The 16,093-nt window shown below is 50.5% G+C and overlaps 2 protein-coding genes across 3 annotated transcripts in view; one reads left to right on the top strand and one right to left on the bottom strand.

Annotated features, from left to right (window-relative positions):
- CELSR3 (cadherin EGF LAG seven-pass G-type receptor 3) overlaps positions 1-16,093 on the top strand; it is a 231,456-nt gene that overhangs the window by 123,831 nt on the left and 91,532 nt on the right. The gene's annotated exons all lie outside the window — the stretch shown is intronic.
- LOC125429028 (protein Wnt-5a-like) lies at positions 1,837-14,987 on the bottom strand. The gene is made up of 4 exons (XM_048489766.1): positions 14,875-14,987; positions 7,916-8,049; positions 6,508-6,773; positions 1,837-2,494 (listed from the first exon to the last, which is right to left on the bottom strand). The coding sequence occupies exons 1-4, from the start codon at positions 14,953-14,955 to the stop codon at positions 2,157-2,159; spliced, it is 819 nt and encodes a 272-aa protein (XP_048345723.1). The 5' UTR covers positions 14,956-14,987; the 3' UTR covers positions 1,837-2,156.

Genomic DNA, 16,093 nt, shown 5'->3' with positions numbered 1-16,093 from the left:
AAGGAATGAACTTTAATGTGAGGAAAATTCATATGTAATCTGAACTGACCCCAGATTAGCTCTATTTAAAAGAAAGCCATTCTGAATTGAGATGTGAAAATACTTCCAGTAATAAATCATGATCAGTGAAAGGGAGATAAATGATGAGGAAGGCAGTTGCCTGCAGGCTTTAGGGTGATTTCTTTGGTCCTCTTTTGTTAAGGTAATTTGCGCATTTTTAAGGACTTCTTGAACTATTGAAAGGCTGACCTAGAAATAATTTAAAAACAAAATCCAGCAAAAAAAAATTCCTCATAACCAAATCAATGCCATGGGACTCAATTCCTGTTAACTTCTGTGGAATTGTGCTTATCAACTGGGATTCAGATTGGCACCACTTAGGTAGTTTAGTGTGTACACTGTTTTCTACCAAAGTTTTATCTTTTGAAATTATCCCTCTTGAACCCTCCAATCTTCTGTTTAACCTCCAAAAAAATTAAAACAACAGCAGGGTCTTATCCAGTCATATTTAAATGCTACTGATTCCAGCTGAAGAGATCAAAGCAGACACTTAAATTTGCTTCCATTGAAATAAATGGAGGTTAAAAGCATATAATATTGGTTGACTCATAACTTTAGGTTGCGGTGGGAGGGTTAGGCAGAACAGAGATTCAAGGGAAGTGCTAGGAGGGGAGACACACTGCACACATGAGTGGCAATTTTCCTTTGAATTGCCATTTTATATAATGTTAGTTTTTTAAAAAAATCTCAAGGGCAGTTACAGAGCAGTTGTATGGGAGAGGAACTATAGCTGAAACATTCCTAAAAAGAGAAATAGATCTGTGTACATCCCCTAGACCCAATCAGAGCAGTTTCTTAAATGTATCTTTCTAACCAGCTACAAATAAATCACTTTTGACTAGTCACACAATTGACTGCACTGCGAATACTAGGCCTGTATTAGAGACTGGCGTTTTCTTTTCTCTCCATCCTCCAAGAAAGGTGGCCACCCCAACAGCAGACTTTCCAATCTTGGTTTAAAGAACCCTCCCACACTGAATTTCAAGCACGGCAGAGAGACTCCAAGCAAGTTAGAAAACCCCCCAAACACCTCTGGGCAAGGGACAGGCCTACATCGCAATATCCTCCTTGTGAAGCCTTGGCAAAAAGGCCTTGATAATTTACCCAGTATAAACAGACATGAGTCAGTGTTGACACAGCTCCAAAAATCCTGGGGTCTGACACATTAGGTGGATGCTAAATGCCACTTCCACCCAGCATTAACAGGGGGAAGGGAATTCAAACTCTGCCAAATGGCATGGCAGGAAGGGAGCTCAAGGGGGGCAAGGGAGTGAGCAGCCACTCTAAGGCTATGTAGGCAACTGTGAAAAGTAATTTTTCTTCTGTTGGGCAGCAAATTGGCCTTTCCATTGCTTTCAGATGCCTTCTTCTCACATTTAAATGCTATTAATTTTCAATTATCCTTCATCCTAATTCACCTTGAAACACAAGTGTAAAGTCTCCAGCCGACTACTCCTGGCACCATCAGTTCTAGGAAAATAATGACTTTGGCTCCTTCACTTCAGAGCAATAAAAAAAAGTTTACACTCCTTCATTTAAAAGATTCTGAAGATTTAAAAAGCCATAAAAAACAAACTTTTACCACAGAAGAACATGTTTTCTAACAATATCGCGAAGGGCTTTTTTTTTCACAGCCTCACAAGGAAAAAGGAGCACAACCCCCCTGCAAAAGATTTCACTTTGGGAATCCTGGTGCTCCGTTGTTCTTCTCCAAAGAAATCTGGTTTGGTTGGAAACATAAACCCCTAAAATCCTATTCAGCATAAAATTTGCTGTGCTTTCAACAGTTTTGCTAGAGAATCCGGAAGTGGAAAGGTGTCCTTTGGACCCATGTCAAGGAAGGAATCTAGCCAATGGCCCTTGTATTGCCACAAGTTCATTCTCTTCCTTCCATTGCCTCTTTCTCATTTGAATTAGCAATATTCCTCTTCTGCATATAAAGAAAAGGACTGTAACATTTCTGAGTCCAGCCAACAAGTCTCACCTGCAGGCAACTAGGATGCAAATTCAACTTGCCAAACCCAACAGGCACAATTTTCAGGAAATACATTCAAGGAACAAAATCGTCAATGGAAACCACACTTCTGACATTCAGGTCAAAGGAAAACTGCAGGAAAAAAAGTTCTGTTTGGGCTACTTACTCTTCTCCCCGCCTCATTGTTATGCAGGTTCATCAAAATCCTACCACTCTCATAAGATCCTTTCTGATATATTCTCTCTCGCTCGCGGGCATCCACAAATTCTTTGGCAAAGCGATAGCCATAGTCAATGTTATCCCCACAGCCGCCCCACAGCCAGTCCCGAGGTAAATCTTTTGGCCGGCCGGCCCTGCTGCAACCACAGGAGGACAGCTCCCCCTCTCGGCAGGCCCGGCTCATTGCATTGACCACTCCAGCAGCACTGACAGCATAAGTGAAGGCCGTCTCCCTGCTGCCTGCAAGAAGAAGAAAAGATTCACTATTCAATACAGGGTTGCATATATTATGTTATCACCAAACCCATGCGTCATGTACTTTTTTTAAAAAAGTGAATTACAATTTGATTCAATATTTTACCAATCTGCCATCTTGACATAAACTAATCTAATCTAAGAAAAGATTTGTCTCAGGAAAAAGCATCTGGCCTGGCCATCTCTTCCATAAACAACAGAAGAAATTGAGGTAAGGTTTCTTTTTTAAAAAAGGATTCCGTCTATACTGACCATTTATGACAAGCACGAAGTATTCTGTATTTATTGATTGATGTTTAATTATCAAGCAGTTTTCCTATGGAAGATTTTTGGATAAACAGATTGGGGTAAGTCTTATGGGACTGCTTGAAAGAAAAGTCATTTGCTAATATGTTACTTCATCCCACTTTATCCACATAGAATTTAGCTAGACAAACTTCATTTGACAGAAAAAGAGAGAACCACTTTAACAGCTGGAATACATTTTATCAAAATAGAAGATTGCCTTAGGTCTCCTGGAAACTCACATTTCCAGTTCTTCAAGAAAGGAAATGGACACTGTGGTCCCAATCTTCCCTCCTTTTCACAGTAGTAGTTCCCAAAGAATGAGAGTAAAGCTAATTTTAAGGTAAACTTCAAGAGGTGCTTCCTAAGATTCCAGAAGCCAGTTTTGCAACCATAATCCTATCAAGGACCCAGGGTTTTTTTAGACAATTATACATATTGACTCATTCCAATGGCTAAGCAGCTTCAGAAAATATTTGCTCCAAGTTATTCTATGAAACAAAACTGAAAGTCACAGACCTCTTTAGAAATGGATCAAACACCCAAAGGTACATACCAAAGCCCATAATATGCCAATTTCCAAGAGAGATCTACATCTATGCAAGTCATCCCAGCCTTCTGTTTATATTGATCTGTTTGATGTATTTAGCTCTGTTATTAGAGGGGCTACTTATTATTTAAAAAAACTGATGAGAACTGTTGATTATATCTTACAACAAGACTCAGGTTACTCTCTGTTATGAAGGGAATTCCAATATTTCTGCCTCCACTAGGATTTGCAATGAGATGCATAAAAGTTTTGTCTCTTCCTAATCCATTTCTCCATATATTCAAGAAGAACACTACATTTTGATTAACCCCCTTCCCATTTGAAAGAATCCTTTCAAATGTGTATAAGGGCAAAAAGTTAGAAATGAGTGTATGATAAAGGTAAACAACAGGCGGAAGAAACTGACTTACTTGAGATGGAATGGGAATCATTTGGGCAACGTTATGTTGTGCCACAAAAACTCATTTTTAGAGACTGGAAAAGCCTGTTTAAAACACATTTATTATTGTCTGCTACTCTGAACCATCAGGAGAGGTGGGGTAAATGCGTTAATAAATAAAACAATAATAATAAAATAAAGCAAGCTGTATTCACTTTGACATTATCAAAAAGCCTTGTTGCCTGCAGAACATTGGCTGGTTTTAAAGACCTTCAGTCTGTGAGGCGCATAAACCTACTTTCCCTATACTGTCAAAAAGATTCCCAAGTACTTTTCTTATGCCTATTTCCAAACAGAAAACAGAAAAAATAAATACCTCCCTGCACTGACACCATTTTTAGAGAAAGGTTTCTGAGCAATCAAGAACATGACCTGACCTTTCTCAAAGGGAATTTAGGCTGCTATTCCTCAACAGTGAAGCTGCTGAAGTCCAGGGGCACGGATGGGATTTGAGCAGCCTGTCTGTATACTTTTTCACAAGCTGCAACAATTTACTCCAAAACATGTTAAGATTCAAAGTCATATTTTTTCCCAGCCAAGCTCTCTCAACCCGCAGCACAGATTCCACTATTATAGCCAAGGTAGTAGAACAGTTCTCCCCCACGAGGCCCAATCACAAACATTTTTTTAAAAAAATATTACTCATTCCTTTGTTGAAGTTTATTGCTCTCTCTCCCTCCAGCCACACACATCCACTTCTATTATGCAACTCACTTTCCAGGATTATTCAGAAGCAAAGAAGCGGCACGTTTTATTGAAGCCAGTGATATTGCACTCAACTGGTTCACGTCCCACTGGCCCTTCATCCCAAAGCCTCCACTGACTTTCTCCAATCAGGATTACGACTCAAAGGGAAGAAGTACAAAGAGCCAGCTTCTTGGCTGACGCTGATTCTGTTTGGGTACCATAACTGCGTTTTAATTAGCTATTTCAGCAACAAGGCTTTCAATTCCTCTTTCAAAGCTGTTAAAAGTGTTGGTGTTTAGCTATGGGCATCACTGCAACTTGCATGTCAGCCTTTGCCCAAGATAATATATGGGATAATATATAGGATTTGGTACACAATTATCTGACCTTACAGTTTGTTTCAGTTCTATCAGCAATGAACAAGTAAATCATGAAGGCTCATGACCTAACCTGTCAGAACTGCACTCAGCAGTGGATGTATAGCAATTAGTAGTTTTTGTTAGCAAGAGGCATAGATTTGAAATAGAAATTGTGTCCCCCTTCCAAGAGAAGTATCAACCAATCAAGAAAGAAAATAGCCGATATTATGAAACAACAGTCGCTTTTTTTACAATAAATACACACTTTCCAAAATCTTTAAGAGCTAGATGCGCATACTGAGCTCACTTCTCTTTTCAATTAATTTGAAGCTAATTACCCTGCCAGATCAGCTCAAACAAACACAGATGTGTTATGGGTAGGAAGTTAAGGCCTGAAATTAATGGGGACCGGTTCTAATACTTCCATAGCCATGGCAATTTAGACATCACCAGAGTGTCACATAGCTGAGCAGTAAGAACATCAAGTTTGTGAGAAGCTGCCAGCAGCATCAGATGCTGGTGTTTAAGATTTCAGTTATGCAGTGCCTCTGTTTGTTTGGGGGATTGAGAATAGGCCAATAGCAACCTATCCATACACGACTGCAGGAGAATGCTTAAGTCAAGACGTGTTTCCATATATTGCATTTTGTAAATCAGCACTGAAAATGTTTAATCTGAGATTCTTATAAAATTAACTTCCAGAGTCAATGTGATTTAACAGCACCGCTTCGGGCAAGACAGAAGCTTACTCAATTCATAAATGAAGTTACCTTTAACCCAATTTTAAACACATTACAATCCTTTCCTATTCTGTTTCAAAAAGAAGAGTGTGGAATCAGATTTAACTCTTAGCATTCTGAACAGCTTCAAGCTCCAAGTTATGAGCTGTTGGTTTTCCAAAAGTTGTTAGACCTGCAGAGGGAATTGCAGATTGGGCGATAGAGATGTTGTCATTATAACTGCAGAGCAACCCCTCAAGAGCAGAGTGATTAATGCACTGCCTTTGAGTCCAACTTTTCATTAAAGGGGAACAAAGTCCTTAAATTGCACATGGGGTGTAGCATTTGTGCTTCACGAGCTTTCCAACGCAAGTCAGAACACAAGAACAGGAAAGATCTTTATGACTGCCTTTGTAATTGACAGTAATAATTTCACCGAGGCATGCAACCACCAACATACACACTTAATTTTTTCAGAAACATACCAATTGCAAATGCTAATGTATTTCACTGCTGAACAGAACTCTGCTTTTACCCAAATGCTTTTACTGTGTGAGAGACTCTGTGTGAATGGACTGCATGTAAAAAAAAAATAGTTCAGAAGATACTGATGTGCGGCTAACTGGAGGCAAACCCAGTTGTTACACGGTATTGGTATTCCAGTCACGAAAATGATCCTGTATTGACCAAATGCCCCTCCTTACATTTCTCACGCTACATATAGATGTGACTCATTGTTAATCCACATTAAGGCAAGCTGAGTAGTGCAGAATTCCCATCCCACAGCACCAGCAGGCTCACACTGCTGCTGACTTCCCACTGGAGAACATCGCTGGCAGAAGGCAGCAGCGCTCTGTCCTTTCTTGCCAGGTTTCAATGGCGCATAAGAAACCTGGCAAGACCTTTTTAACGCAGAACATTAAGCAAATACCGCACACATCTTCCAAGGCACTTCCTACCTATCTGCATGACTCTGCCAAAAACAGAGTTATTATCCACAGTGCTACAATTCCATCGTCTGTGGCGGAACTGATACTGGCATTCCTTAATCCCAGTCTTTGCTCCCTCTCCGATGTACTGCATGTGGTCCTGGTACAAATGGCAGAGCTTCTTCTGTCCTTGAGAGAGCCCTGCCAGCTGGCTGCACAACGGCTGGGCTCCAATTATGTACACCTCTGGCATCTGAACAGGGTTCATGGGATTCATGTGGTTCATGCCCAGAGACCTGCGTAAAGAGAGAATTATGTTAGCAGGGCAAAGCCTCCAGTGCCGTTTATGGGTTCTGCAGACACAAGTCCGTGTGGAACTCAGATGCTAAATGTGGTCACGGGTTCTGCAAATGTGAGTGCATATGGGATGCAGCCTTAAACGCATTTACTTGGAAGTAAATCAATTGTTGCGCTGGGGACAGCAGCCAAAATGTGGAGAGTGGGGGTGGGGGAGAGAGAGAAAAATCTTCAGCTTTGTTTAATAGTTGGAAAGTTAAAGCAAACCATATGTATGAAGTTATTGAGACAAGCATCAAATTTATATTGCTATCTAAATATGATGCATGCCTTCCTCCAGCACATCTTCCTCCACATTTCCAAGTCTCATGTAATCTCTACACATTTTTTACTTAAGAAGACACAAGATGATCCCCAACAACTTTGTAGACCAAGTCAAGCAGAAGATATTTCTCTGTAATGTACCACAACTTAAAGCTATACACATCATCATCAAACCCCAATGCCTTGGGAACTGACCTCAAACAAGTTCACTCCAGCAATTGGATGTACTGAAAACTTCCTATGTGAATGAGATCGTTAAGCTGGAAACAGAATTTCTGCACAAAGTGACTGAATCAGAAAAGGCTGCCGTTTCAAATAGACAATGGAAAATGAAGTGACTCCAGATTCCAATTTGTAAAAAAAGACAAAAACTTTGGCAAATCATTTGGGTTTTTAAAAAAAATTATATATATATACAGAAACAGAAAAGAAATGTCAGCTTATGGTTTGCTTAATTTTTATTTTTTTGAAACTAAAATTATGAATAATCATGTTTAACAATCACAAAGTATGTTCTCATTTACTTTCTCTTGAATCCAGATGATGTAAGGGAGAACTATCTTGCTAAAATTAACCTTCATTTTATTCCAAACCAGGATTTAACCAACCATGCAAATGTATTTCCCAAGGAAAGGAAGGAGATGAATATGGGGATTCCTCGCCTGAGATTGATGGCGACAGTTTTTACAAAATCCACCAAGGCCTTGTTGCTCTTTGATTTCTTTCTTCTTATACAGTTTCGTAAAGAAAATACAGTCCCTTGATGTGAAAGTCAGGGACCCTCTAGCCACACAAGCACATATAAAGAACAGCTTACCACCAAGAGCTGCCTTCTATCACCACTTGGATAAGCGAAGAGAAGATGGCCAGACACAAGAAGAGGGACTTGGACGTCATTGCCCTGCCCAGCATCCACAAAGCTCCACTTGGGGCCGAGGGTCCCATCGACTTCTGGTTGGGAGAAAGAGAAGAGGAAGACCTTTAGTGGAGGCTCAGATCATCTCCAGCCCCGGCTGCTCTTGGGAATCAGCTGCCCCTTCCCGCCAGCCCGTCCTTCCCCCCACCCCCAGGAATGGGCGCACAGCAGCAAAAGACAGAGCCCCTTCCAAGGCATTCGCTGTCTAGTCCCACCAGGGAGCTCAGCCTCTCCAGAAACCCTGCAGCACCGACACCCCCCCCCCCCACACACACACACACCGCCTCCCACCCCCCAACAGAGAAAACAGAGCCGTCCGGGGCCGGGCACCTTCGTTCTTGCTCTCTGGCTGGCCGCGGGAAGAGCCACAAGTGGGGAAGGAAGGGAGCCGAGGCTCTGGGCGGCGGGCGTGTTCGAGGGGTGGGGAAGCCCAGCGAGAGGGAGAGAGGCAGCTGGAGCGCTCAACTCCGAATTAACAATGCATTCATGCCGCCGCCGCCGCCCCCCCCCCCCCCGCCTCAATAATTATGGGAGCCGCTTCCAGATGGGAATCATCGAAACGGATCTCGCTCTCTGGAAGATGGGGCACGTTGCCTTCGCTGCTACGAGCGGAACAGCAGCCTCGCTCCTCCCCAGCGTTCATAACAAGCACCACGGGGATTTCTTCCTCCCCCGCCCGTCGGAGCAGAGCCCGAGAGAGACCCCCTTGGCTCGGGGACAGGCCAAGCCCTGCCTGCCGTCCAGGCGCGCCTGCCTTGCCCCGCGGCTGCGCCACCGGGACGGCGGGGGAGGGGCGGCGGGAAAATGGGAACGCCGCGCCTTGGCCGGAGGGAGGGAGGGAGGGAGGGGGTGGCCTGGCCAAGGATGCAAGCAGGCGGACCGGAGGGGCGATTTCTCCCTCAAAATCCGCCCCCGACCGGGAGTGGGACCAAACTGGAAGTGGCCCCATTCAAGTGTGGGCCCAGAGCGCAACGCTTCCCACTCGTGCCCGCAGCCCTTTGCCTTTGCGCTCCCATGCTGCGAGAGGCGTTAGAAAGCTCTTTCCAAGAGAACAGTGGGGAGGGGAAGCTTCCTCCCTCCCCCCCCCAATAATGAGCAAAGGAAGAGAAACCGGATGAGAAGAAACATCCCAACGCGGACCTTCTCCACCTGCCGCCCCCCTTTTAACAGAGCCCCCTGTGATGGCTGCGCGCTTTGCCACCCCGCGGGCTTCATCCTCCCCTCGGCGGGCCCGGAGTCCCTCTGCCTCTCCCAACTGACTCCTTCCGCAGCCCAGACCTTCCGAGGGTGGGCGCCACTTGGGGAAGACGGGGCGCCTCCCCCCCCCCCCCGTCGAGGCCTGAAGGGGTTCTAAAATCCACCGCTTTGAACACTGCCGCCTCATTCCGAGGCGCAGCTGCGCTCAGAAACCAAGAGCGCCGTTCGCAGCCCATCGGTATTCGGCACTGGCGGGACATCTTTCCCTGGCCCATCGCCGGGGTTGTTTCGTTAGGTGGGAACGAAGATTTCTCTCGTCCTAAAGCGCGTCCATCGCGCCCACAGGGGCGGGGAGGGGGGCGCCGTTGAAGACCGTGTAGAATGGGGAGTGAATGCCTGTCTCCCCTACTACACGCACAAGACAGGACGGAGATGACGATCTACAATCCAGACCGGGGTTGACCCCCAACTCCACGAGTCCTGCTGCGGGTTTCAGTCTGGGATTCGTTGGTCCGCATTGGGCCGGCTCGGTCACGGTGGCAGAAAGATAGACAGCCGAAGGAGACTTTGAATCGTCCGGACAAAGGGACCTCCCGGCCCCACTTCCACGCCAGCCCTAAAGCGAATCGCAGCAGGCATGTTCCGACCGTCGGGTCCGGCGAAGTGCTTTCGTCTGGCTCGGCTTTCTCCCGCCGCCTTTCGCCGTTCACTCGGAGTCGACTCGCTTGGTCCGACCGCCCAGCCACGCTGGAGCCATTTGCGCGCCGGCAGCAGCCGAAGCGTCTGGCAGCCCCGACGGCTTCGGCTCCTCGCCCAGTTGGGCGCTTCTCGGGCGTGAGGCCGCCGAAATGGGCCGGCAGCGGTCCAAAGCGCTCCCGTGGAGCCGACCGGCGGGTGACGCAAACCAGCCAGCCGCTCCCTCGACCGGCTGGGGGGGGGGGAGGGGAGGGAGTCATTCGGCAACTGAGAAGGAAGCCCCGTTTGCCTTAATAAGCGCGAACATGTGAAAGGGAAACGGGGGGAGGGAGCTAAGAAAGGGGCCAGCCCTCGCGGGGGAAACTGAGGCCCGGTTTGAGTGGAGGCCCCAGTCGGAACTAGCTCTGATGCCGTCGGGGATGCCTGACGCTCCTGGGGTATCCCAGGCCAGTCCGGCCTCGGCCCCACAGCATTCACCGCCTGCTTCACTCCCGCCAGAAACAGGGATGTTTCCCCTCCCCGGAGAACCAACTGAGCCCGGCAGAACCACCTCCACAAGCTCCGCACTACTCCCCAAGGGGGCAAACTGGGCTCTCTCTTCGGCGGGCTGATCCATCTCCGCCTGCCAGGTCGGAAACTCCTCAGAGAGAGGACGGAGGAGAATTCAAGAGAAGCCAAACAGTCCGAGGCGCCACCGCGCAGAAGTCTCCGCAGCGTGGCTGAGGGAGGGCGGGAGAGGCGAGTCAGGCTGAGGGGCTTCCTCCGCCACCGAGTTCTCGCCTGGCTTCGGGCGTGTCTCCTGCGAGCCTCAGTTCCCCACCAGCCTGACGTGAACAAGCGATGCGGCACCCCACAAGGGCGCCCCCCCCCCCGAAGGAGACTCGGCTACCGAACCGCCCATCCTATGGGCTTTCCTAGGACCGAATGGTTGCAGCAGCAGCGGGCGCCTGGAGGGGCATCTGACGAAGCCGGACCCGGTTCGGCCCGCGTTTGGAGGGGGTGGGGAGGAGGCAGACCACAAGGGCAGCTTTCCCACTGGGTGAGGCTGCGCCCGGCCTCGAAAGGCTCCACAGCAAACCCACATTTCTCGCCCAAAGACTTCTGATCTTCAGTCCTGACCTGGCCAAGACCGGCTCCCGTTCCGGATCTGCTTCGAAAAAAATCAGGGCGCGGAGACGACCACGGGATGAGAGCGACCCTGCAACCAGAGAACCTGCACTGGGGGGGCCACAGACACGGAACTCACGTGTCTGACCGGTCGAGAAGGAGAGCGCCCGACCCGCCAGCTGCCCTACCTAGAAACGTTAGCTGGATCCAGACCGACCTTGCCTTTCGAATAAGGCGATTTTTAAAAAGAAGTATCAACCAAGGACAGGCTTTTTAAAAATGCTGCGCAACGGCAATTTCCTTATGTCGCTCTGCCTTTCCAAAGTAGCTCATTAGAAGGGGGGGGGGGGAAACATGTAGCCGCTAAAGAAAGTTTTTTTTCCGGGGTGGGAAGCAAAGCGAACATCGCCGCCCGGCTTAAAGGGCTTCCCGTTCCACGATTCCGCCAACAGGGGGCAGCCTCAGCCGCGAAACGTCGCGGAGATCTCCACCTCCCCCCCACACACATACACACACCTCTTCTCTTTTTGTTTAACTATTTATGAAGATCGCTCAAGTCAGCCTAAAGTAGCGAAAGCTCTTAATGCGACGTCTCACCACAACGCATGTTTTAGCCATTTGCAAGCCGCTTATTTCCTCCGGAGACGGCTCGAACTCACCGCTCTCAAGGCGCCCTTGAGGGACGAAACGGTTTTACGAGTCGCGGAGAGCCCGTTTGCAAAGGTGGCCCCGGGCAGAGCAGCCGGTTTGCCTTTGCAGCGCAATGAAAAGGAGCTCTTTTACAGGCAGATCTGCCCCCTCCCCATCGGCCAGGGTGGTTCCCCCCCCCTTTTTTTGAACAAAAGGGGGTCTGGAAAGTGTGTGAGGGCATCTGGCTTTATGGCCGCTGTATTAGTGCTAGCTCTGCCCTGGGTAAGTGGGCATGCAGGCTGCGAGAACCCCCCTAAGCTCTGGTGGGTTGTAAAATGCAGACACAATTGCGCAGGCTGGACGGCTCGGCAGCTTTCGAGGCAGCGTTTGGCCATGAGCCCCCCCCCCCCCCGCCTTCCCCTGGGCTGGGCTGGGCTGGGGGGAGGAAAGAAGGACAAACTACAGCAAACTTTTATGAGCTTCAGCTTAGAAACAAGGAAAGCCACTCATATAACTCCAGAAGGGGGAGAGGGAAGGGGGAGTTTACTCGACTGTGCCCCACTCCGCCACCCAATTCAAATAAAATCATCCAAGGCCTTCGGATACCTCTCCGAAAAGAGGTAACTTTCCGGGTGACGCTGAACTCTCGCTGACCCCGCGGGTGTAACTAATTTAGCATGCAATTGGCAATTAAAAACAAACACGCACCCCTCTTCAACAAGGATCCCAAAGGGCATCAAAGAACTAGTTGAGATGAAGGGAAAGGACTAAATGTCCGGAGATGGGGGGCGGAGCAGCCCCTCGCCTTCGCCCACACGAGCAGGACCCTCTAGAGATGCGGAGTGACCATCTGCAGGAACGCAGGGACACATTTCGGACCACTGGGGGAAAGGGAAGGCAGCCCGAACGACCCGTCCAGGTTTCGCCCTGGCCGCCGGCCAAACTCTCGTAAAGATCTCGCCCCCCATGGGAAGCCATGCCCACCTCTTGCACGGGCGCTCGGACAGAGGGGGCTTCAAAATGTGGCGCGAGAGAGCCCGACAGGCTGGGGAATCCACATGAAAAGGACAAAGGGCCGCCCCAAGGCTAATCGGTGCTAATCGACACACACACACACACACACACATCACGAAGCTACGACAGTTCACACGGGACGGGAGACGTCTCCGGAGTCCGGAGCAACAGGTTTACAACAGAGCGGGGGGGGGGGGGGGGGGGGGGGGGGTGCGCCCGGGGAACCAAGGGGGGGCTGAAAAGCCCCGGGGGGGGGGGGGGGGGGGGAGGCTGAACTGTTGCACCGGACAACCAAGAGGTGTTTTAAAAGCCCCCCGCGACACTTTCACCTTCGCCAACGGCGCGCGGAAATCTGGAGCCGAAACCAGCCCCACCACCCGCGTCTAGGAAGGGGCTTTTCCAGCTTGCTGTTTCTAACTGGTTTCACCCCCGAACCAAAGTTGGGCGAAGCAGCCCGTCCTGCCCGGCTGCATCTCTCCGCTCCCGGACGTCGCCGTCTCTCCCCCCACACACACACCGCGCTCCACCCCGGCAGCCCCAGCCCGACTCACCTCCATTGTTGGGGAGGGGGCGCGCGGGAGGAGGGGGAGAGAAGCGGGCCACAAAGTCGAGTAATCCAAGCGGGGAAGCCCGAAAGCGCGGAGGGCGTCGTGGGTTTATCCTCCGAGGCAGAGCTCTGCAGCGAAGCGCCCGGGGCGGCGGGCCAGAGAAGCCTCCTTGGCAACTAGGTCCATCCGCGATCACGACGAAGCCGGCCCGGTGGGGACAGACGCGGACCGGACCGCCGGCACGGGCGCCTCCAAGGTGCGGGCTGGGCTGGGCGATCGCGTCGCTCCGGGGACCGGCTGGCTGCTGCCGGGCACGCCCTCGGGGGAGGCTGCCCCGGCGCTCGCCTCCTGCCTACCCGCTGCCGCCGGGCGCCCTGGGCTGCCGCGCCGTGCCCCGCCGGGCAACCTCCATTGCAAGCGAGCGAAAGCGGCGCGGGGGGCGAGCGGGACGAGACGGGCTGCTGCTCCGCACGGGCGAGCTTGGGAGCGCGGCGGTAACAGCCTGAGTTGCTGCTGCTGGCCCCGGGCAGCCCCGGCAGTGGCGCGATCGAGCCCCGGCTACATGGCGTGCGCGGCCGCCCTCCTGGCTGCTGCCCGCTGCAAGAGAAAGTCGGCGAGTCTGGAGGCGAGCGGAGGGGGGCCGGGGAGCCCTCGGCGGCTGCGCATGCGCCCCGCCTCCACCTATGGCTTGGCCCCGCACCTCCGGCGGGCGGGGAGCGGGCGCGCCTTCCTCGGCCCGCCCCGCAGGCAGCACCTCCACGGCGCACCCCGGCGAGCGCGGCAGCTGCGCGTTTCTGATCCGGAGTCGCCGCGGATCCCCGCGCACACACCGCCCCCCCCCCCCCACCCAAGCCGGGCGTCCAAACCGCGCTCAGACTGGCTCACCCCGGACTGTTGCCACCATCTGCGAGTGTCTCTAATGAGGACTGCAAACGCTGCCCGATGTCACCGGGCCACCCGGTCTATGTCGTGCTCATCCTCACTGGGATCTTGTTTATATAGTTGGACAGGGTGGTGTCCGGTGTTTTTTTTTAAGTAATTAATATTCTGTGACGTGACTTTAGTTCTTGGATTGTTGCTTAACGGTCCTGGCAGCCAAGGATTGTCAAGAGACCCACGATCCATTCCAATCGGCCACATTTGACGTTCTTACCACAGGTTTGTTATTTTAAAATTAAGGTATACCTGGAACAACAATCAGTTCCAGCTTGTTGTAGTGGTTAAGAGAGGTGGACTCTAATCTGAAGAAGCGGGTTTGATTCCCTTCTTCTCCACATGAGCTGCTGGCACTGATGCCGAGCATCAAGTGTGATCCTCTGCTTTTCCACATGAACAGAGAGGAGTAATCTGTAGAACTGGGTTGGATATCCGGCTCCTGCACATGAAGCCTGCTGGGTGCCCTTGGAGTCTCTCAGAATTCTCTCAGCCTCGCCTACCTCACAAGGTGCTTGTTGTGAGCTGCTTTCAGGCTCCTTAAATGGTGGGGGGAAGTTGGGTATAAAAGCAGTTTTTCTCTTCTGCTCTTCTTTGGGGTTGAGGGCAGAATTTAATGCTGGTGTAGAATTTCAGAGGCCAGGATTCGCGGTCTCGCATCATGGCAAACGGCGCCCCCCCCCCCCACCCCAGCCCAGTGGTTTTTCTTCCGACACTGACCCTTTCCCCACTTACCCTTTTCCGAGAGTTGCTCCGTGCAATCCCCAGCTCGTGGCATCCCTGGCGCACCAGGACCCCCGCTCTGCGCAGGGTCATCAAAAGGCGCCCTTTGAAAGAGCGCCAGGAATGCCTAGCGCTGAGGGGCGCGACAGCAGCAGCGTGGTGGCGGCTGCGCTGTCGACGCCCCTCTCAGTGGGGAGTGCAGAGGGACCCAGTAGCGCGGGGCTTAAGGTAAGTGGGGAAAGGGCGTGGTTTCTAATGACAGCAAAGAATTCTCCCCTGCTCAGGGGGTTGCCTCGCAGTCAAATGGGCCAGGGGCAGGCGCAGTTTTCAAGGGCTATCCAATTGTCTTGTGAAATGGGACAGATCCCCAGATTGGCAGAGTTCTACCAATGCGTCTAGGGCTCTGGAAAACGGTGCTGAAGGTAAATCTGATTGGCTGGAGGAAGCGGGATACGTTGATAAGCCTGGCAGGCACCAAAGGTTTATGCAAGACATTTGTGCAAAGGTACATAGGCCCCAAGACACGTGTTACATGCGAACAGCGGCTGGTTTTTAAAAAGGCGCGGCAATGATGAGTGGATCATCTCGCCAGCTTTATTTTTTAGCGTTATTTATTTGCCGAACCTCCCTCCCTTCGGATCCCCAGAGCCAATAACAATGTCTTGATCGAAACTGCAACGCTTGTTAGTGAACATCAATCGACGCGGCACTCCTACCTTTTCTAGGATTTCCAAGGAGTCTGTCTCTTGGCCAATGATCTTGTGAGTATCATGAGACAGCACTTGGGCGACAACCCCCTTCAGTGCACCGAAAGGAGCGCAACATCCATTCCTTTAGCGGCCCCCAGGAGCGCTCCATCCAACGCCTCCACCCTGTACCCGAACTTGGCCCCAAGTTGCAGAATAGCACCAGGGTCGATGCAAACATTTAGACCACCCTCAGAGTGTATACCATAAAGTAAGTGTCACTGAAATACTCGGGCCTCTACTCCCGAGTAAACGAAGACAGAATCGTCAGTGGCGCAAAACTCCCTTCCCTGATGTTTACCTCCTTTTCGTGACTGCGATCCTATAAACTCTTACGTGGGAATAAAGTCCCTGTCAAGCTGCCCTGCCTACCTTCCGGCAGACACGCCCAGGCTTGGGGTGAGATACACAGACACACACACACACACACACACACACAGAGAGAGAGAGAGAGAGAGAGAGAGAGAGAGAGAGAGAGAGAGAGA

Source organism: Sphaerodactylus townsendi, linkage group LG03, assembly GCF_021028975.2.
Source record: "Sphaerodactylus townsendi isolate TG3544 linkage group LG03, MPM_Stown_v2.3, whole genome shotgun sequence".
Lineage (NCBI taxonomy): Eukaryota > Metazoa > Chordata > Lepidosauria > Squamata > Sphaerodactylidae > Sphaerodactylus > Sphaerodactylus townsendi.
Note: the sequence above shows the minus strand (reverse complement) of the source record. Positions and strands in the feature narration are given on the sequence as shown.

What these genes read in the sequence shown, in the direction of transcription:
- LOC125429028 (XM_048489766.1), bottom strand. Translation starts at nt 14,955, where the DNA reads ATGACCCTGCGCAGAGCGGGGGTCCTGGTGCGCCAGGGATGCCACGAG. An exon ending in ATAGAAGGCAGCTCTTGGTG is followed by an intron (nt 6,774 to 7,915) that starts GTAAGCTGTTCT and finishes CTCTTTACGCAG; the next exon opens with GTCTCTGGGCATGAACCACA. An exon ending in TGGCAGAGTCATGCAGATAG is followed by an intron (nt 2,495 to 6,507) that starts GTAGGAAGTGCC and finishes TTCTTCTTGCAG; the next exon opens with GCAGCAGGGAGACGGCCTTC.